This window comes from Scyliorhinus canicula, chromosome 10 (genome assembly GCF_902713615.1).
Source record: "Scyliorhinus canicula chromosome 10, sScyCan1.1, whole genome shotgun sequence".
NCBI lineage: Eukaryota > Metazoa > Chordata > Chondrichthyes > Carcharhiniformes > Scyliorhinidae > Scyliorhinus > Scyliorhinus canicula.
In genome coordinates this window covers 50,994,793-51,017,439 of record NC_052155.1, presented here as the reverse complement: position 1 = coordinate 51,017,439, position 22,647 = coordinate 50,994,793, and the positions used below count along the sequence as shown (strand labels likewise).

At 44.0% G+C, this 22,647-nt stretch overlaps 1 protein-coding gene across 1 annotated transcript in view; it reads left to right on the top strand.

The window, feature by feature from the left end:
* ccdc12 (coiled-coil domain containing 12) overlaps positions 1–22,647 on the top strand; it is a 105,489-nt gene that overhangs the window by 67,678 nt on the left and 15,164 nt on the right. The window contains exon 2 of the mRNA XM_038808908.1: positions 6,727–6,809. Coding sequence (XP_038664836.1) covers positions 6,727–6,809 — 83 coding nt within the window. The remainder of the gene's footprint in view (positions 1–6,726; positions 6,810–22,647) is intronic.

The window sequence follows — 22,647 nt, the reverse complement described above, 5'->3', positions numbered from 1 at the left end:
TCAAATCCGTGATTTCCACTGAAGGGCATCACCCTTGACTCCGCTCCCAATCTAAAGTGCTGCCGGAACTGCCTCCAAATCTTCAGCATGGCCACCACAACTGGACTTCCTGAATACTTCCTTGGAGCCCATGGGAGCAGCGCCATTGCCAGTGCCCACAGGCCCGAACCCCTACATGAACCCGCCTCCATTCTCACCCACAAAGTCCCCGCCTCCCTATTCCATCCGCATACCTTCTCTGCATCCGCCATCCAACAATAGTACATCAAATTCGGGAGGCCTAGCAGCCGACTGCCATCCCTCCGCCCTACCACCTTCCTTATCCTGGCCACCTTCCCCGCCCAGACAAACTAAGAAATTAGCCTGTCCAATCCCTTTAAAAACACCCCCTAGGCAAAAAGACCAGCAGGCACCAAAATAGAAACAGAAACCGCGGTAAGATGTTCATCTTCACTGCCTGCAGCTGGCCTGCCAACTACAGAGGAAGATTATCCCACCTCAACAAATCTGCCTTCACCTTCCCCATGAACTCAGGAAATTCAACTTCTGAAGACCAGCCCAGTCTCAAGGCACCTGCACCTCTAACTACCTAAAGTGAGACTCTGCCACACAAAATGGCAACCACCTCGCCCTGACCCCTGTCCGTGGAGAGGAGACCACAAAATAGTTGCTGTTCCTCAGATTCATCTTCTACCCTGAGAATGTCCCAAATCTTTGAAGCAAGCCCATTATGTCCCCTACTGAGGAGCCTGGCTCCGAAATGCATAACACACCACTGAGCTCCTTAGCGCAATGACCAAGGGCTCTATCGGCAACACGAACAAAAGGGGGGACATGGGGCACAATTGTATCTTGCCATTTGTCAGCCCAAGCCTGGATATTGTCCAGGTCTTTCTGTATTTGCATGTGGACTGCTTCAGTGTGAGAAGTCGTGAAAGGTGTTGAAAATTGTGCAGCCATCTGCGAACATCCCACAGTTGACCTTATAGAACATAAGAACTAGGAGCAGGAGTAGGCCATCTGGCCCCTCGAGCCTGCTCCATAGAACATAGAACAGTACAGCACAGAACAGGCCCTTCGGCCCTCGATGTTGTGCCGAGCCATGATCACCCTACTCAAACGCACGTATCCACCCTATACCCGTAACCCAACAACCCCCCCTATTAACCTTACTTTTTTTTTAGGACACTACGGGCAATTTAGCATGGCCAATCCACCTAACCTGCACATCTTTGGACTGTGGGAGGAAACCGGAGCACCCGGAGGAAACCCACGCACACACGGGGAGGACGTGCAGACTCCGCACAGACAGTGACCCCGCCGGGAACCGAACCTGGGACCCTGGAGCTGTGAAGCATTTATGTTGGAAGTGTTTGGGTACGCCTGTTCGGGTACACCGGGAGAATTCAGAATGTCCAAATTTCCCAACAGCACGTCTTTTGGGACTTGTGGGAGGAAACCAGAGGAAACCCACGCAGACATGGGGAGATAGTGACCCACGCCGAGATTCGAACTCTGGCGCTGTGAAGCAACAATGCTACCCACTGTGCTACTGCGCTGTCCCAGGTCTGAGATGACTGACCTCCAACAACCACAACCATCTTCCTTTGTGCTAGGTATGACTCCAACCAGTGGAGAGTTTACCCTATGATTCCAGTTGACACTCGATTTGCTAGGGCCCCTTGATACCATACTCTTATCAAATACTGCCTAAATGTCAAGGATTGTCACTTTCACCTCACCTGTGGCATTCAGCTCTTCTATCCATGTTTGAACGGAAGCTGTAATGAGGTCAGGAGCCGAGTAACACTCACGGAAACCGAAGTGAATGTCAGCAAGCAGGTTATTGCTCAGTAAGTGCCACTCTTAACACTGTTGATAAACCCTTCCATCACTTTACAGATGATTGCGAGTAGACTGATGGGGCAGTAATTGGCAGAGTTGGATATGTCCTGCTTTTTGTGTACAGGACATAACCTTTGGCAATTTCCCACATTGCCGGGTAGATGCCAGTGTTGTGGCTGTACTGGAGCAGTTTCGCTCTGGGAACAGCAGTTTCGGGAGCACAAGTCTTCAGTACTATTGCTGGAATATTGTCAGTGCTGTGCAGTATTCAGTACCGTCAGCCATTTCTTGATATCGTGTGGAGTGAATCGAATTGGCTCAAGACTGGCATCAGTGATGCTGGAGACCTCTGGAGGATCATCTACTCGGCACTTCTTGCTGAAGATTATAGCGAATGCTTCAGCCGTGCTTCTTGCATTGATGTGCTGGTCTCCTCCATCATTGAGGATGAGGATATTTTTGGAGCCTCCTGTGAGTTCTTTAATTATCTGCCACCATTCATGACTGGATGTGGCAGGACTGCAGAGTTTAGATCTGATCCAATGCTTGTGGGATCGCTTAGTTCTCAATGACGGCTTATGTTGTTGGGACGCAAGTAGTCCAAAGGTGGGCAGGTTAGGTGGATTGGTCATTTTAAATTGCCCTTGGTGTCCAAAATTGCCCTTACTGTTGGGGTGGGTTACTGGGTTATGGGGATAGGGTGGAGGCGTGGGCTTGGGTAGGGTGCTCTTTCAAAGAGCTGGTGCAGACTCGATGGGCCGAATGGCCTCCTTCTGCACTGTAAATTCTATGTTTTATGTTGTAGCTTCACCAGATTGACACCTAATTTTTTGGTCACTTGGTGCATGCCCTCCTGCACTCTTCATTGAACCAGGGTTGATCCTCTGGCTTGATGTTAATGTTAGAGTGGGGAAACGTCTGGGCCATGAGGTTACAAATTGTAGTTGAGTACAATTCTGCTGTTGCTGATGGTCCACAGCCTCTCATGGATGCCCAGTCTTGAGTTGCTTGATCAGTTCTGAATCTATGCTATTTAGCACAACAGTAGTGTCACACAGCACAATGGAGGGCATCCCCAGTGTGAAGATGTGACTTTGTTTCCACAAGGACTGTGTGGTGGTTATTCCTACCAACACAGCCATGAACCGATGCATTTGCAGCAGGCAGGTTAGTAAGGATGAGGTCTTTCCCCTTGTTTTTCCCCTTGTGTTGGTTCCCTCACCACCTGTCACAGAACCAGTCTAGCAGTAATGTCCTTTAGGACTTGGCCAATAGTGGACATTCAAGTCCCTGACCCAGAGTACATTCTATGTCCTTGCCATCCTCAGTACTTTTCCCAAGTGGTGTTCAACATGGAGGAGCACTGATTCTTAGCTGAGGGAGGATGGTACATGGTAATCAGCAGGAGGTTTCATTGCCCATGTTTGACCTGAAGCCATGAGACTTCATGGGGTCCATAGTCAATGTCGAGGACTCCCAGGACAACTCCCTCCCGCTACCTCTGCTGGATCTGTCCTGCCCATGGGATAGACATAGTCAAGGATGAAGATGATGGTGTGTGGGATGTTTACTATAAGGTATGACTCTGTGACTATGCCTATGTCAGACTGTTGCTAGACTAGTCTGTTAGACAGCTCTCCGAATTTTGGCACAAGCCCCCAGATGTTAGTAAAAAGGACTTTGCAGGGTCGACAGGCTGGGTTTTGCCAATGTCATTTCAAGTGCCTAAGGTGATGCTGGCCGGTTTGTCCATTTTCTTTAGTTTTTATTGACTTTACAGTGTTTTTGTTACAACTGAGAGGCTTGCTAAGCTATTAACAGAGGGCATTTAAGAGTCAACACAACTTCTGTGGATAGTTCCTTAAAGGACAATCAACAATGGTTTTATCTTTTGGACTTTAAATTCCAGATATTTATTGGATTGAACTTTTGCATCTTCTGGGCTGGATTCAAACCCAGATCCCCAGAGTTGTTAGGTGAATTGGACATTCTGAAATCTTCCTCGAGTGTACCCGAACAGACGCCGCAGTGTGGCAACTTGGGGATTTTCACAGTAATAAAGTAATGCAGTGTTAATGTAAGCCTACCTGTGACACGAATAAAGATTATTTTTATTATTACCGTGAGCCTCTGGATCACAAGTCCAGTGATAATAGCACTATGCCACCGCTTCTCAAATGATACAGAGCGACATTGCGATTTTAAGTCAAAGGCTCAAATGTTTGGTGAAGGAAGTGGTTCAAGAAAGAACGTGAGGTATAATAATGTTTATTGTCACAAGTAGGCTTACATTAACACCGCAATAAAGTTACTGTGAATGGCCTTAGTCACCATATTCTGGCACCTGTTTGGGTACACGGAGGGTGAATTCAGAATGTCCAAATTACCTAACAGCACGTCTTTTGGGACTTGTGGGAGGAAACTGGAGCAGCCGGAGGGAATACACGCAGACATAGGGAGAAAATGCAGACTCCGCACAGACAGTGATCGAAGCCAGAAATCGAACCTGGGACCCTGGCGCTGGGAAGCAACAGCGCTAACCGCTGTGCTACCACGCCAACTATTAAAGAAACGAATTACAGAATTGTTACAGTGCAGAAGGAGGCCGCTCAGTCCCAACATGCCTGTACTGGCTTACTAAATTAGCATGTTAGCTTTGCTGATTTGCCTTCTCCTTGTATCTTCTCCTCCCTGCAGATAGTTTATTTTCATATAGTTATCTGATGCTCTCTTGAATGCCTCAATTGAGCCTCCCTCCACCACACTTCACGGCAGTGCATTCCAGATCCAAACCATATCGCTTTTGCTTCTTTTACCAATTACCTTCAATCTGTGCCCTCTAGTTCTCAATCCTTCTGTTAATGAGAATAGTTTCCTCCTGTCTACTCTGTCCAGCCTACTCATGATTTTGACTTCCTCTACTAAATCTTCCCTCAGCCTTTCTCCAAGGAAAAGACTGGAAGGTGGGGTGTAAGCATCAGCAGGTACTGCCACCAATGGTGGAGAAGATTGGAAATGCACGAGGCCAGAACTGGAAGAACACATATTTCAGAGAGTTGTGAGGTTAGAAGATATTACAGCGATGGGGGAAGAGCAAGAGTAAGGAAGAATTTGAAAGCAAGAATGAGAATTTTATAACCATGGTATAGTTTGATCAGGAGGCAATGTAGGTCAGCGAGCATAGAGGTGATAGGCGAAAGGGACTTGCCGGAGGTGGCTTCATACGAAGAGCGCAGTATTCTGCCACATGTGTATCACAGAGTGAGAGGGTAGCACATATCGAGAAATACTGAGTGGCACAAAAATTGACAGGTAGATCCACAACTGCTAAGGCTGATGAATTCAACGTTGTTCAAGAAGGGAGATTCTTTTCTAGATCTCAGATCAAGAATTAGAGTGCACAGATTTATAGTAGAAGAGGCAAAAGTGATATTAGGAGAAATGTTTGTGCGCAGTCAGTAGTTAGGGTTTGAAATGCTTTGTCTCATAATGTGGTAGAGGTAGATTCATTTGAAGCATTTAACAAGGAATTGGACTGTATCTGAAAAGGAAGAATTTGCAAGGTAACAGAGAGAAGGCGGAGGGAATAGCACTCAGTGAGTTGCTCATTTGGAGAGCCAGTGCAGACATGATGGGCCAAATGGCCTCCTTTTGCACCATAACAGTTCTGTGAAATTTTGTAAGTACTACGTACTATTTGGAAATACTGCAGCTGAAGCTGTGGACAGTGCTGAGCCCAGTAGTAAGGAACAATGGAAGAAAAGAAAGCATGATGGTTATATAGAATTTGGAATGACCGAGCTTGTGATGGATGGCCACATTGTATTGTGTACTTTTCAGTCTTATCTAGCAAAGCAGTGAAACCTACATAGCTATTGAGACATTTCAAAACAAAGTATCTGAGAATAAAGATGAAACAAAAGACTTCTTTGAACAAAGTAGAATTGATTTGTCAGAAAGTCCATGCTTAGAGTAAGAACGCTCACACTGAATAGTACCGGATAAAAATCAACACAGACTGGTTTGGCCGAACTACTCACTTGGGTATTGTAGCTTCTGTGGTTTTTCTTTCTATGTAGAATGACGGAGATCTAGGTGTGAGCTGGCATCTTATCAGGGGTTTAGGTGGTTTTTAAATCAAATAATAGGCATTGAGGCGTGAGTTACAAGCTAAATCTAACCAGGAAGTATAGATAGTTTCTTCATAGTGGAACTGAGTCACAGACTGCAATCTGCTCTGGGTTCTGCTGAATTATAGGCCTCTGCTTTCTGTTCAACAAAGGAGTATGCTCCCACAGTCCAAAGATGTGCAGGTTAGGTGGATTGGCCATGCTAAATTGCCCTTAGTGTCCAAAAGGGTTGGGTGGGGTTGCTGGGGTGGGTTGGAAGAATGGGCTTAAATGCGGTGCTCCTTCCAGGGGCCGGTGCAGACTCGATGGGCTGGTGCAGACTCCTTCTGCACTGTAAATTCTATGATTCTATTCTGGGATGACTTGATTTCAGTATACTGCGAATGCAGGAAGGAGGAAGTCCATGTAGGATGGTGTACTTCCAGGGGCCGGGATCGAACCCGGGTCCTCAGCTCCGTGAGGTAGCATTGCCAACCACTGTGCCACCTTGCTGCCCTCTGAGTTTGAGAAATATGAGGGAAAAATTGAAAGGCATTTGAAGGTTCAAACACTGATCAAGGTCATACAATTCAGCAGAAACCATGAATTAAACCTGGTGCCGAACAATGCATTTTTCACCTCGATTGAATGCAAAGTCTTTTCATCCAAACTGAATGTAATCTGGTTTGGCATTATATATATATATATATGTGATTAGTAGTGTGATGCCAGCATTCTGAACTAGTTTTCATTTTACACCTTTGGCCTACAGAACAGAAACCAAGATGAAGGAGAGCCAGAGAATAAACAGCTTAGGGGGGACGAGGATCAGGGTGATGAGGAGGTGAAACACAGGTGAGCAGATTGTGTTTATTGACTATCTCAATGTTATTTCCACATTGTTTTCCTTTCCTTTTCACGTTAAACTGCTTTGATCTCAGCCAGATCAGCATAATTAAACCCAGTGTCGCACAGCCAAGCAGAGGGAAATGACCCATGGTTCCTGCACATCGTCACATGCTTGCTTCATGTTGATGTCCAGCAGGGATATATAAGGCTTAGCATTGATGTCCTCCCCAACTGGCAAAGGTCATGATTCGGTCAACTAATGTCCATGATATTTGGGCTATGGGGAGAGAGCGGGTAAATGGAGTTGAAATCAACCATGATTGAATGGTGGAGTGGACTCGATGGGCCGAATGGCCTTACTTCCACTCCTATGTCTTATGGTCTTATATTCTAGGACTGCTTTGGACTATGGAACCATAAGGAAGCAATTGGGTATTCCTCTCATAATAAAGGACAGCCCACTCACTTCACCTATCTCTATCCATCTGCAAACTCCATATGTCTTCTTCACAACATACTTTCTTACCTATATTTGTGCCATCTGCAAATTATAATAATCTTTATTAGTGTCACAAGTAGTGTCACACTGCAATGAAGTTACTGTGAAAACCCCTAGTCGCCACACTACGGCGTCTGATTAGGTAAACTGAGGGAGAACTCAATGTCCAAGCACGTCTTTCGAGACTTGTGGGAGGAAATTGGAGCATCCGGAGGAAACCCATACAGACACGGGGGAACATGCAGACTCCGCACAGTGAACCAAGCAGGGAATTGAACCCAGATCCCTGCCACTGTGAATCCACAGTGCTAACTACTGTGCTACCATGCCGCCCAAAGATACTATTTAGATACAATGCCATCACTCCCTTCATCAAAGTCATTGATGTAAATTGTAAAATGTTGAGACCCCAGCAGGACTCCACTCACATATTCTTTTCTTCCAGCCAGCCAACCTTCAATCCAAGCGAATATGTTGCCCCTTCACCGTGAGCTTTTATTTTAATTTGCAATAACCTTTGCTGTGGCACGTTCTTAAATGGTTTCTAGAAATTCAAGTACAGAAGGTCTACAGAAGCTTCCCTCTATCCACTGCACATGTTACTCCTTCAAAGAACTCTAGTAAATTGGTGAAACATGATTTCCCTTTCAGAAAAGCATGCTGACTCTTCCCAATTACCCTAAGCTTGTCTAAGTGGCCAGCTATAACATCTTTAATGATCAATTTTAATACCTTCCCCATGACAAATGTCAATCTAACTGGTCGGTAATTTCTTGTTTTCTGCCTCTCTCGCTTCATGAATAGCAGGGTTATAATTACTACTTTCCAGTCTGATGGAACCTTACAGAAGTCATGAATTCTGGAAAATTAACACCAACGCATCTGCTATCCTATTAGCCATTATTGGCCATTACATCAGGCCCCTTCTCTTCGAATATACCATGGAATCCTTAATTCCCACTCTGAACAGGCAGACAGAACCTCAGCCTAACGACTCATTAGAAGAGTCAGCACCACCTTGCTGGACCATCAGGTTAGATTATGTGCTCAAGGCCTGGGGTGGGGTTTGAAACTGCAACCTCCTAACTCAGAGCAAGCTTACGTGAGCAGATAGAAAAAGACAAGTAGAGGTGTGGAGTTAGTTACCAAGTGATGACTGAGTCTATACAAAACAATAACCTGTTTTTTCTCCAGAAGGCCGCCTTTGGGAGGGTGGGGAGCATGTTGAAACACCACTGTTTCGAAATTTGTGGAATTCACAAAGAACAGAGGCAGGTCGATGCTGATTTTTCCAAGCCAAACAGCATACTGCTTAATGACACCTGAAAGCTTGCAGCTGTTCTGAATATTTTATCATTTTTAAATAACGACATCCCGGGTGCCAGGGCCAGGGATGTCTCGGATCGTCTCTTCAGGATCCTGAAGGGGGAGGGTGAGCAGCCAGAAGTCGTGGTGCACATTGGTACCAACGATGTAGGTAGGAAAAAGGGTGTGGAGGTAATAAACAAGTTTAGGGAGTTAGGCTGGAAGTTAAAGGCCAGGACAGACAGAGTTGTCATCTCTGGTTTGTTGCCACGTGATAGCGAGGCTAGGAATAGGGAGAGAGTGCAGTTGAACACGTGGCTGCAGGAATGGTGTAGGAGGGAGGGCTTCAGGTATTTGGATAATTGGAGCGCATTCTGGGGAAGGTGGGACCTGTACAAGCAGGACGGGTTGCATCTGAACCAGAGGGGCACCAATATCCTGGGGGGGAGATTTTCTAGTACTCTTCGGGAGGGTTTAAACTAATTTGGCAGGGGAATGGGAATCGGATCTGTAGTCCAGCAACTAAGGAAGACGATAGTCAGGACGCCAAAGCACGTAGGGATGCAGTGGGGAAGGTAACAATGACAAAGGAGAGTACTTGCAGGCAAGGAGATGGATTGAAGTGTGTATACTTTAATGCAAGAAGCATCAGGAATAAGGTGGGTGAACTTAAGGCATGGATCGGTACTTGGGACTACGATGTGGTGGCCATCACGGAAACTTGGATAGAAGAGGGGCAGAAATGGTTGTTGGAGGTCCCTGGTTATAGATGTTTCAACAAGATTAGGGAGGATGGTAAAAGAGGTGGGGGGGGTGGCATTGTTAATTAGAGATAGTATAACAGCTGCAGAAAGGCAGTTCGAGGGGGATCTGCCTACTGAGGTAATATGGGTTGAAGTCAGAAATAGGAAAGGAGCAGTCACCTTGTTGGGAGTTTTCTATAGGCCCCCCAATAGCAGCAGAGATGTGGAGGAACAGATTGGGAAACAGATTTTGGAAAGGTGCAGAAGTCACAGGGTAGTAGTCATGGGTGACTTCAACTTCCCAAACATTGAGTGGAAACTCTTTAGATCAAATAGCTTGGATGGGGTAGTGTTTGTGCAGTGTGTCCAGGAAGCTTTTCTAACACAGTATGTAGATTGTCCGACCAGAGGGGAGGCCATATTGGATTTAGTACTTGGTAATGAACCAGGGCAGGTGATAGATTTGTTAGTGGGGGAGCATTTTGGAGGGAGTGACCACAATTCTGTGACTTTCACTTTAGTTATGGAGAGGGATAGGTGCGTGCAACAGGGCAAGGTTTATAATTGGGGGAAGGGTAAATACAATGCTGTCAGACAAGAATTGAAGTGCAGAAGTTGGGAACATAGGCTGTCAGGGAAGGACACAAGTGAAATGTGGAACTTGTTCAAGGAACGGGTACTGCATGTCTTTGATATGTATGTCCCTGTCAGGCAGGGAAGAGATGGTCGAGTGAGTGAACCACGGTTGACAAGAGAGGTTGAATGTCTTGTTAAGAGGAAGAAGGAGACTTATGTAAGGCTGAAGAAACAAGGTTCAGACAGGGCGCTGGAGGGATACAAGATAGCCAGGAGGGAACTGAAGAAAGGGATTAGGAGAGCTAAGAGAGGGCATGAAAAATCTTTGGCGGGTAGGATCAAGGAAAACCCCAAGGCCTTTTACACATATGTGAGAAATATGAGAATGACTAGAGCGAGGGTAGGTCCGATTAAGGACAGTAGCGGGAGATTGTGTATTGCGTCTGAAGAGATAGGAGAGGTCTTGAACAAGTATTTTTCTTCAGTATTTACAAACGAGAGGGGCCATATTGTTGGAGAGGACAGCGTGAAGCAGACTGATAAGCTTGAGGAGATACTTGTCAGGAAGGAAGATGTGTTGCGTGTTTTGAAAAACTTGAGGATAGACAAGTCCCCCGGGCCTGACGGGATATATCCAAGGATTCTATGGGAAGCAAGAAATGAAATTGCAGAGCCGTTGGCAATGATCTTTTCGTCCTCGCTGTCAACAGGGGTGGTACCAGAGGATTGGAGAGTGGCGAACGTCGTGCCCCTGTTCAAAAAAGGGAATAGGGATAACCCTGGGAATTACAGGCCAGTTAGTCTTACTTCGGTGGTAGGCAAAGTAATGGAAAGGATACTGAGGGATAGGATTTCTGAGCATCTGGAAAGGCATTGCTTGATTAGGGATAGTCAGCACGGATTTGTGAGGGGTAGGTCTTGCCTTACAAGTCTTATTGACTTCTTTGAGGAGGTGACCAAGCATGTGGATGAAGGTAAAGCAGTGGATGTAGTGTACGTGGATTTTAGTAAGGCATTTGATAAGGTTCCCCATGGTAGGCTTATGCAGAAAGTAAGGAGGCATGGGATAGTGGGAAATTTGGCTAGTTGGATAACAAACTGGCTAACCGATAGAAGATAGAGAGTGGTGGTGGATGGCAAATATTCAGCCTGGAGCCCAGTTATCAGTGGCGTACCGCAGGGATCAGTTCTGGGTCCTCTGCTGTTTGTGATTTTCATTAACGACTTGGATGAGGGAGTTGAAGGGTCGGTCAGTAAATTTGCAGATGATACGAAGATTGGTGGAGTTGTGGATAGTGAGGAGGGCTGTTGTCGGCTTCAAAGAGACATAGATAGAATGCAGAGCTGGGCTGAGAAGTGGCAGATGGAGTTTAACCCTGACACGTGTGAGTTTGTCCATTTTGGAAGGACAAATATGAATGCGGAATACAGGGTTAATGGTAGGGTTCTTGGCAATGTGGAGGAGCAGAGAGATCTTGGGGTCTATGTTCATAGATCTTTGAAAGTTGCCACTCAAGTGGATAGAGCTGTGAAGAAGGCCTATGGTGTGCTAGCGTTCATTAGCAGAGGGATTGAACTTAAGAGCCGTGAGGTGATGATGCAGCTGTACAAAACCTTGGTCAGGCCACATTTGGAGTACTGTGTGCAGTTCTGGTCACCTCATTTTAGGAAGGATGTGGAAGCTTTGGAAAAGGTGCAAAGGAGATTTACCAGGATGTTGCCTGGAATGGAGAGTAGGTCATACGAGGAAAGGTTGCGGGTGCTAGGCCTTTTCTCATTAGAACGGAGAAGGATGAGGGGCGACTTGATAGAGGTTTATAAGATGATTAGGGGAATAGATAGAGTAGACAGTCAGAGACTTTTTCCCCGGGTGGAACACACCATTACAAGGGGACATAAATTTAAGATAAATGGTGGAAGATATAGAGGGGATGTCAGAGGTAGGTTCTTTACCCAGAGAGTAGTGGGGGTATGGAATGCACTGCCTGTGGAAGTAGTTGAGTTGGAAAAGTTAGGGACCTTCAAGCGGCTATTGGATAGGTACATGGATTAGGGTAGAATAATGGAGTGTAGGTTAACTTCTTAAGGGCAGCACGGTAGCATTGTGGATAGCACAATTGCTTCACAGCTCCAGGGTCCCAAGTTCGATTTCGACTTGGGTCGCTGTCTGTGTGGAGTCTGCACATCCTCCCCGTGACTGCGTGGGTTTCCTCCGGGTACTCCGGTTTCCTCCCACAGTCCAAAGATGTGCAGGTTGGGTGGATTGGCCATGAAAAATTGTCCAAAATTCTATGATTAACCTAGGACAAAAGTTCGGCGCAACATCGTGGGCCGAAGGGCCTGTTCTGTGCTGTATTTCTCTATCTAGTGTGTTGGTTTCTTTTCCAAAAGCAGGGTTAAATGTCTCATAGCATTATTAAAGCAATTTGGTTAAATGCCTTTGCTCTGTTATAAGATTGAGTAAATGATCTCCCTCGGACAGGAGAAGGACGTTTATTTAAAAAAAAAGTCTATTGTCTCTTGCCCTGCCCTAGTTTTGTGCCTGTCATTTTTCCCTTGTAAGTTTTGGCTGATTTCCATTCATTTATAAAGACAGGAGGAACTTGCATTTATGGGATCTTGGCTTCATCCCACACTTGACCGATGGTGCCCAGTAATACAGTGTGTCAGCCTATGTACTTTGCTCAACTCCTGGAGTTGATTTCAAACCCATAACCTTTTGACCCCTGGGCTATAAACATCATAAATTGAGCCGAGCTGATAACTCTGCGTTTCAAAGCTTCCATGTTGACATTGTGATCTTTGCACCCCAAAATCTTGCAGAGTCCAGCATGATCCTTCCACTATTGCAACATCTCCGACTTGTCTTTTCAGTATGCAGTGTTACCCCACCAGTGTCGCCCCTGTGTCTGGCGCCAGCGACCTCTCGGCCACCAAGTCTGGTGCCAGCATATCTCACGGCCCTGGAGTCCCTTGCGGCCCCTGCACCCGCTCCCAGGCTCCCTTCTTTGCCCTTTGGTAGAAATCACTGGCTGTATCCACTAATCCTATTCAGAGCGTACCATTTATTATTTTGGCAGTTTAGCTACATCACCAAGTGGTAGACATTTTAAAATACCAACCTCTTAGTATGCAGGCATGCATTTCAAGTTGTTCTGTTGGTTTAATGTGCAATTCAGCCAGTTAAAAACGTAGATGTGAGATCTGCTGCCCTCAAGTGTCAAACGTTCTGTATCATATATATGTAACCTGATGCACTGTGATATTGTAGTGCTCTCCGTGATAGGAATGCTTCAGTGACGTCAGTATCCTTGTGTTAGGGATGGGAGGGAGCAAACGTAAGCTATTCCTTCACAATCACTTTTGAATGACCACAACCAGGAAGTGTGACAGTGTGGCGTTTGACAGATGTTGGATGAGGGAAGTATCAAACTGAGCTGTGTTGCTCTTTTCCATTGGATATCTTGGTGACGTCCACTATCGAAACCTGCAAGTAGGGATGGTGCCAGATTCTTGTGCCCTTTTAACTTCAGTCAGTGACCTGACGTTCAAAGTAGAAGAGAGGACAATAAAAAGGAAGAATGTTGTTGCTGTGTGGGGTTCTTTTTCAGTGCAGGGTTATAGAATGCAAACCTCCAGTTAATGTACACCAGATGCAGGATTTTCCCGTGTGTGTACATGGGGTGCGGGTTTTCACTGAATGTGGACATTGTGATTTGCTTCCCTGAAGCACATATTTACCTTATCAGGGAGCAAAAGGGCAGAATGCAGTAACATTAAAGTTGTTTTTTGACGAAGCTCAGTCACTGTTGAAAAGAGCATTAATTTTAATTTGCACTTTAGGAGAGGATACCTCAATCTATTATCCTGGTTCACGAGAAACAGATAGAATAGCTGAACTGAAGTATGTCGAAGATGGATCAGGAACTCTGTGTTGTTCCAGCTCATTATATTTTTGTTGCAAGAATCTGGCTGGAAAGATAGTTTTTGAGTTGTGCTTAGATGCTGAAGAGCTAAATGAAGATTGAATCTTTCATTCCATTATCCCAGCCATGTGCCTTCACCCCAAAACTCGCAATAGCACTCTCCTTTGCCATTGTGATTCTAACTTGGCTCAGTTGCAGCTCCTCTGATGTCTGAGTGTTTGATTCTCTAAATTTAACACATGACTAAATATGAAGAGACTGACCCACCAGCTTGGCATGATGCAAACTGATCAAGTATTGGCCTCCTGGCAGGCAGGACGCACATTGGCCTCAGTATCTTCCTAGGCGTCATGACTGTACTACTGCAAGGTCCCCTTTCAATAGCTGACTGTTCTGATACAGGATTCTAGCTACCTGACAACATTGATCCAGGATCCATGTTGGGGACCTGACTGCATAGATGGAGAGTTCCTGTTGGCTGTCTCACTGCACTGTTGAAGTGCCCCCTTAGCCCTACTGTTCTGACGAACAGGCATCGGCTTGAAACATTAGCTCGTTTTCTCTTTCTCGCTCTTGCTCTCTCTCTCTCTCTCTCTCTCTCTCTCTCTCTCTCTCTCTCTCTCTCTCTCTCTCTCTCTCTTCCCCCCCCCCCTCCCCAACCACCCGCTCCATTTCCTGTTTTTATTTCATACTTCCAGCGCCTGCAGTATTGTGTTTTCCCCCTTTGATCATGCTGATGTCATGCGCTGTCCCTACCTGTATTTATTCCCGAGGAGAGAATACTCCACCTATAGACCTTTGTACATACAGTTTGCATTGATTGGTTCTACATATCAACCTGAACCGTCAATAAAGGGAGCTTGATGTTGGCAAGATTTAAAACTTCTGCTGATCAATGAGCTTACCTTGGTGCTTTGATAATGTTTTAATGGCTGTTCCACCTGTTTATCTGTAAGGTGAGGAGGTTGATCGGATATTTGAAGGTCGTGCTCTTCTTTGGATTAGATCCCTAAGCTAAAGACAGGTGTTAACAGTAGTGGGCAAAATAACTCAGAGGCGATCCTTTTGAGGCATCCATGGCTTAAAAAATTTGATCTAATCACAAGTCCACTTCAGAGAGTAAATACGAATTACACATAGAGTTGTTAGGGTCTGGAATGCACTGACTGAAAAGGTGGAAACAGTTTCACTAGTAACTTTCAAAAAGGAACTGGATGTATAGAAACAGAATTATGGTAGAGGAGATGACTATCCGTCTCACTATGTCCATGCTGGCTGTGAAAGAGAGATCCAGTCTAATCTGACTACTGCTCCTGGTTAACAGCTCCTAGTTTGTAACCTTGGGTTATAGCGGTTCAAGTGAATATCCAAGTTTTTACTGAAATTAGAGTTTTTGCCTATCTTACTCTTTCAGGCCATGCATTCGAGACTTCCAAAACCATTCAGGTAAACAAAAAATTGTTAACTCCTATTGAATTCTTCCACTTTAAATTTAAACCCCCTGATCATAGCCATCTTTGATAACAGAAATAGGCCGTTCTATCCACTATATCTTGATCTCTTATAATTTTAAATATCTGAACTAAATATCCTCTCCGCCTGCTCTGCTCCAAAGAAAACAATCCCAGCCTATCCAATCTTTCGCTGTTGCCAAATAATCCATTCCTGGCAACATCTGTGCAAATCTCATCTGTACCCTCTCTAGTGCAATCACATCCTTCCTGCAATACGGTGACCAGAAATTGAAGTATTATTCTAGCTGTTGCTTCACTTAGATTTTATACAGTTCTAGCATGACCGTCCGAACTTATTGTACTGTACATGTCGGTCAGCTCAAGAAAAAAGGTGGTGCTGTATTCTGTGTGCTTTATTGATCATCTTGTCCACCTGTCCTATTGTGTTCGGGGGTGAATATATGTACATTTAAAGGCCCTTCTGTTCCTCTACACTTTTCAGAGTCCTGCCATTTATTGTGTATTCTTGTGGCTTGTTTGTCCTCCCAAAACGCCTTGCCTCGCATTTCTCCAGATTGAAGTCCATTGATATCATCCTGCAGGATTTTTTCTTTCGCACCATCAACCACCCAGCCAATTTTTCTTAATCATGGCCCCTAAATTTGCTGGGTAAGTCTAAATTAAAGTGAATTTTATTCTAGGACACCCTTCAAATTGATACGTATACCATGAACAGCAAGTAACTCCATATTGAACCCTATGAAATCCGACTGAAACAGCCTACCAGACACAAAAGCATTCATCAACCATAATCCTTTGCGCCTGCCACTGAATCAGTTTGTATCTAATTTGCCACTTTTCTTTGGATTCCATGTACTTTTAAGTTACCATCAGACTGCCATATATGACCTTCTCAAAAGCCTTGCTAAAATACATCAAATGCACTACCCTCATCGACCTTCCTTGTTACGTCCTCAAAATATTCAATCAAGTTGATCAGACCCTACTTTCCCGTAACAAATCCTTGATTAATCCATACCTGTTAAGATCCCAATATTTTTTAGGATACTAGACAAGGACCCTAAACACTTCATTGTGAAAGCTATAAGGAAAAAATACTTCGATCCAGGAGTGATTCCACTGTTCAATATGCATCTTTTATATTAAAGCAAACATTATTCTTAACATGGGATTAAACACATTAACATCACAGAAAATAGCTTTTCAATTAACAGTTAAACAATTCGTAAAAGAAAAAGTAACCCTTTTTATGACTAACTTATACCGTCTCTATTTCCAATTAAGCAAAGCCCATCAAAGCCACTTATAAATAAAGTTAGCAAACAGCGGGTTACTTGCCGTGCACTTTTTGTGTAGAGATTTCTTGGAAAGACTGCTTGGAGAGAGAGAATCTCTTTCTGGATCCTTCTGTCTTTGTCAGACTACTCAACCTAAAAGCTCCCAGCAAACCCCCAAACCTATATCAAACTACAAACATCTGGCTCTTCTCATCAATTACATCATCTTTATCCCACTCGGATCCCATGACCTGGTTACTTAAATCTAAATACAATGCTTCAAATTATCAACTCTCCAGGGAATCTCCAACAATCCTAACAAAATTCCATTAGCTTCTCTTTGTAAACATATACGTGGTTGGAATGAATGATGATCTCACCTTTATATCTTAATTGCACCTTTTACAGACCAAGATTTTTTAAAGAATTACTGTGACAGATGTATACGCCGTAATCCAGGCTTTTAATAACATTACTGCAACAGATATATATATATGCAATCTATATAGAAATTTCTTACATTCATCATAAACTTCTTTGACAGTTTTATCTGTTAGAATTTTCTTCGCATTAATTTGCCCACGCCAAGATTAGGATTATTTATTGGCTCGTAATTGCTCAGGTTAATCGGTCCTCCCTTTTTAAACAACATTAGTACATCTCCAGTCTTCTGTCACCATCCTGTAACCAGAGAGGATTGGAAAATGATGGTCAGGACTGCAGCTATTTCCTTTGTTACTTTCCTTAGCATCATGGGACACGTTTATTTTGGGCCTGGCGTTATATCCGCTTTCAAGAATGCAAAACAATATTTCTTCAGGATGCTTATTCCATCTGATATCTCGCTGTACTCGTTAATTACAACATCTTTTACCCTCTCTTGTTAAGAGCAGGTGCAAAGTTATTCATCAAGAACCGTGCCCATGTCTTGCGCCTCCACAGGCAATTTACCTTTTTATCTCTCTTTGGCCCCACTCTTATTTTTTTTTCTCCTGCCCTTTATGCATTTATAAAATGTATTTGAGTTTTCTCTGATCCTGCCAGTGTTTTTTCCTGCCTTCTCTACTTTCCTAACAATAAACAAAATGCTGCAGGTACTGAAACAAAAACAGAGAATGCTGGAAAAACTCAAAAGATCTTGCAATATCTGTAGGGAGAGAAACAGAGTTAACACTTCAAGTCCGTTTGACTCTTCAATGTCGAGTCCTCAAGGCCATAGCATGCCTAATTGGAAGATAAGGCGCTGTTCCTCCACCTTGCATTGGGCATCACTGGAGCAATACAGCAGGTCAAGGATGGACATGGGTGCATGAGAACAAGATGATGAATTGAAGTGGAAAGCAACGGGAAGGTTGGAACATGCTTGCGGGCTGAGTGAAGGTGTTCTGCAGAGTGTTCACACAGCCTGCATTTGGACTCCATTGTAAATTGGGAGCAGCGAATACAGTAGACCAAATTGAAGGAGGTGCAAATAAAATGCTGCTTTACCTGAAAGGAGTAATTGGGGCTTTGAATGATGAGAAGGTTAAGAGGCAGGTCTTGCACCGCCTATGATTGCGAGGGAAGGGGGTGCGGGAAGGGGGTGGGGAGTTGGCATGATGGAGGAGTGAACCAGGGAGCTGACGTTAGGGAAGGGTGACAGGAGGGGGGGGTTGGTCTGTGGAAGATGTGTTTCATGGTGGCCTCACGCTGGAGTTGGTGGAGATGACAGAGGATGGTACTTTGAATGCGGAGCTGGTGGGGTGGAAAGTGAGCACAAGGGGGATCCATCATTGTTCTGAGAGGGAGGGGAAGGAGTGAAGGCAGCGGTATGGCAAACTTTCCTATTACTTTCTTTTTAAATTTCTAACCTGCATTTTGTATATTCTTCTAGACCTGCAGAATTGAGTTATTGGCATCTGACATGAGCGTTCTTTTCTTTTTGCCTTTTCCTACTCTGCATGCTTCATGACATCCAGGAGTATCTAGTAGTCAGAGTTTTAAAAATTCATTCATGGGACGTGAGCGTCGCAGCTTGGGACAGCATTTATTGCCCTTGAGGGGGACACAGTTAACCATGTTGCTGTGGGTCTGGAGTCACATGTAAGCCAGACCAGGTAAGGATTCCAGATTTCTGTCCCTGAAGGACATTAGTGAACAAGATAGGTTTTTATGACAATTGACAATGGTTTCATGGTCATCTTTAGACTTTTAATTCCAGATTTTTAAAAATTGAATTCAAATTTCACTATCTGCAATGGCAGGATTTGAATGTGGGTGCCCAGAGCAGTACTCCGGTCTTTGGTTTACTAGTTCAACGATAATACCACTATTTCATTGCCTCCCCAAGTGTCTTATCCTCTTTGTAGCAGCATATCTGAATCCTCGTTAAATTATCTTTGGATGCCTCCTACTGCTCTGACACTGAATTACTGCTTCCAGTCCATTTATACCAAATTGTGTCTTTGTTTAGTAAAATTAGCCTTTACTTAATTTAAAACCTTTTCTCTTTGTCTATATCCTTTTCCATAACTCTAAACCTAACTGAACTATGATCACTACCATGAAATGCTCTCCCACTGATTAACCTTCCATCTACTCTGATTCATTCCCTAAACCTAAGTCCAGAACTGTTCCTTATTTTGTTGGACTTGCTAAGTACTGGCTACAAATGTTTTCCTAAATACACTTTTAAGAATTCTGTGCCCTCTGTACATTTACAGTGCATTTATCCCAATTATTAACAGTGTGGTTGAAAGCCCCTACTATATTGCCCTTCTGTTTCTGAACTTTTCAGTAATTTGCTCTTCTATCTGCCTGACTGTTTTGGGGGCCTATAATATGTTCTCAACAATTTGATTACCCCCTTTTTGTTCCTCTGTACAATCCATGTGACTTAATGCTATTTCTAGCCTGTCACCCCCTCCTCACAGTTGTGATTGTTTCTTTAATCAATATTGTGACCCCTCTCTTTCTTTATTTAAATGTACCTCTCGATATCCCATCTGAAAAACTTGTAACCAGTAATGTTGAGCTGCCATTCCTGCCCTTTTTAAGCCATGCTTCAGTCATAGCTGTGATGTTATAGGAATGCAAGAACAGGAATAGGCCATTTGGCACTTGGGCCTGCTCCACCATGTAACTAAATCATGACTAACCTCCAACCTCAATGCCATCTTCCTTCACTACCCCATGTCCCTTGATGTGATTGGTGTCCAGAAGTTTGTCAACCTCTGATTTGAACAAATTCAATGACTGAGCCTCCATAGCTCTCTGGAGTAGGGAAATGGGTGGCACAGTAGCACAGTGGCTAGCACTGTCGCTTCACAGCGCCAGGGTCCCAGATTCGATTCCCGGCTTGGGTCATTGTCTGTGTGGAATCTGCACGTTCTCCCGTGGCTTTGTGGGTTTCCTCTGGTTTCCATCCACAAGTCCCGAAAGATTGGATTGGATTTGTTTATTGTCACGTGTACCGGGTACAGTGAAAAGTATTTTTCTGCAAGCAGCTCAACAGATCATTAAGTACATGAAAAGAAATTAAAAGAAAATACAGAACAGGGCAACACAAGGTACACAACGTAACTACATAAACACCGGCATCGGGTGAAGCATACAGGGATGTAGTGTTAATCAGGTCAACCCATATGAGGGTCGTTTAGGAGTCTAGTAACAGCGGGGAAGAAGCTGTTTTTGAGTCTGTTCGTGCGTGTTCTCAGACTTTTGTAGATCCTGCCCGATGGAAGAAGTTGAAAGAGTGAGTAAGCTGAGTGGGAGGGGTCTTTGATTAAGACATGCTGTTTGGTAATTTGGACATTCTGAATTCTCCCTCAGTGTACCCGAACAGGGGCCGGGGTGTGGCAATTAGGGTATTTTCACAGTAACTTTATTGCTGTGTTAATGTAAGCCTACTTGCGATAATAATAAAGATTATTATTATTATTATTATAAAGATTCACCATCCTCAGACTGAAGAAATTCCTCCTCATCTCAGTCCTAAATGGCCTACCTCTTATTCTGAGACTATGTCCCCTGTTCTAGACGCCACCGGCATCCCCTGCCCTTCCCAAACAAGGGAATATATTTCTTGCTGTTTCCCTGTCGAGTCCTGTAAGAATTCACTTCAATGACGTCAACTCATTACTCTGAACTCTAGAGAATGCAAACCCAGTCTCCTCAATCCCTCCCCATAAAACAATCCCACCATTAGTCTGGTGAACCTTCAATGCACTCTCCCTATGACTCATACATCTTTCTTTAGGTAAGGAGACCTAAACTGTGCAGAATAAACCAGATGTGATCTCACCAAGGCTGTGTACAACTGCAGCAAGACTTCCTGACTCCTGTACTCAAATCCCCTTGCAATATTTCCATCCCCTATTCTCAAGAGCTGCTCTAAAATTATTTTCCAGGTGTTTAAAGAGTCCAAGATGGAGATTATTGGTCTGAAGCCTTCCTGCCCCTGCAACCCTCTGTGAAGTACAACAGTAGCTTTTTAAAACACCCTTCAACCTCTTTCCGGAAATACAAGGAGATCTATTTAATTTTAAAGTGTTTTTACTCTTTTGTTGTGAAACTCTAACATAAAAGTAAAATACTGCAGATGCTGGAAATCTGAACTAAAACAGAAGATTTTATGGGCTGGTTTAGCACAGTGGGCTAAACAGCTGGCTTGTAATGTTCAATTCCTGTACCTGCCTCCTCGAACAGGTGCCGGAATGTGGCGACTAGGGGCTTTTCACAGTAACGTCATTGAAGACTACTTGCGACAATAAACTTATTATTAATAAAAGCTAAAACATAATTTGCATTCTTTATTCCTTGTTACACCTCCATGTTAGCTTCAGTGCCTCAAGAACAAGAACACCCAGCTCTCTTTGGACAGCGACATATCTCTTCAAAATAAAGACATTCTTTGCATTTCTGTTTTTCCTTCCAAATTAGATAATTTCATATTTTCCACATTATATTCCATCTGCCATGTTCTTGCCCACTCACTTAACCTATATAATCCTTCTTGAAGCCTCTTTGCATCCTACACAACTCCTATTCCCACCAAGTTCTGTGTCATCAATAAACTTGGAAATATTGTATTTTATCCTGCATCAACCCATTTATATAGATGGTAAATAGCTGGGGTCCATGCACTGATTCTTACGGTACCCCACGAGTCACAGCCTGTCAACCTGAGAATGCTCTCTGTTAAAGATATCATGGAGGATAAAGTATAATTGCAATATAAACTAAATTTAACAGTTCTAAAGAGGGCGCATAAGCAATAGGATCTGGGGGTATATGTGCACAAATCATTGAAAATGGCAGAGCAGATTGAGAAAGTGATTAATGAGGCATTTGGGATCCTGCACTTTATATTTAAGGGCAGAAAGTACCAAAGCAAGGTAATTATGATAAATCTGTACAAATCACAGTTTTGGCACCACACTTCAGGAAGGTATTGGCAGAGAAGACTCAGAAGAATGGTTTCGTGCTGAGGGACTTCTGTCATATAAATAGATTTGAAAAGCTGGACTGTTCTTGGAGAAGAGAAGATTTGATAGAGGAATTCAAAATCATGAGGGGTTCTCATTGGCTGAAGGATCAAGAACCCGAGGCCACAGATTTGAAGTGATTTGCTAAAGAAACAATGGCTTGAGAAAAGCTTGAGGAAAAACATTTTTGCAATGTGAATGGTTAGGAACTGGAATGCACTGTCTGAGAGTGGGCCAGATGCAAATTCAATCGTGGTTATCAAATGGCAATTGGACAAGTATCTGAATTTGCAGGGCAACGGAGGAAAAGGCAGGGGGAGTGGTACTAGGTGAATTGCTCACAGAGAACCCCAGGTCTAATGGCCTTCTATGCTGTATTCTGTTTTCTATGATCATACTTCCAAGTGGCTGCCTCAGTCCTCAGCTCATCAGCTTCATTCACTGAACTACTTTCTTTGGCATAAATACTGTTAAAAGGTGAACTTTATTCTATCTTCTTTCCTTTGATTTCTTGACCTTCAGATTGGTGTTGCTGAAGTGAGAGGTCAAGATTGTGAGCATGGTGTTGAACGTAGACC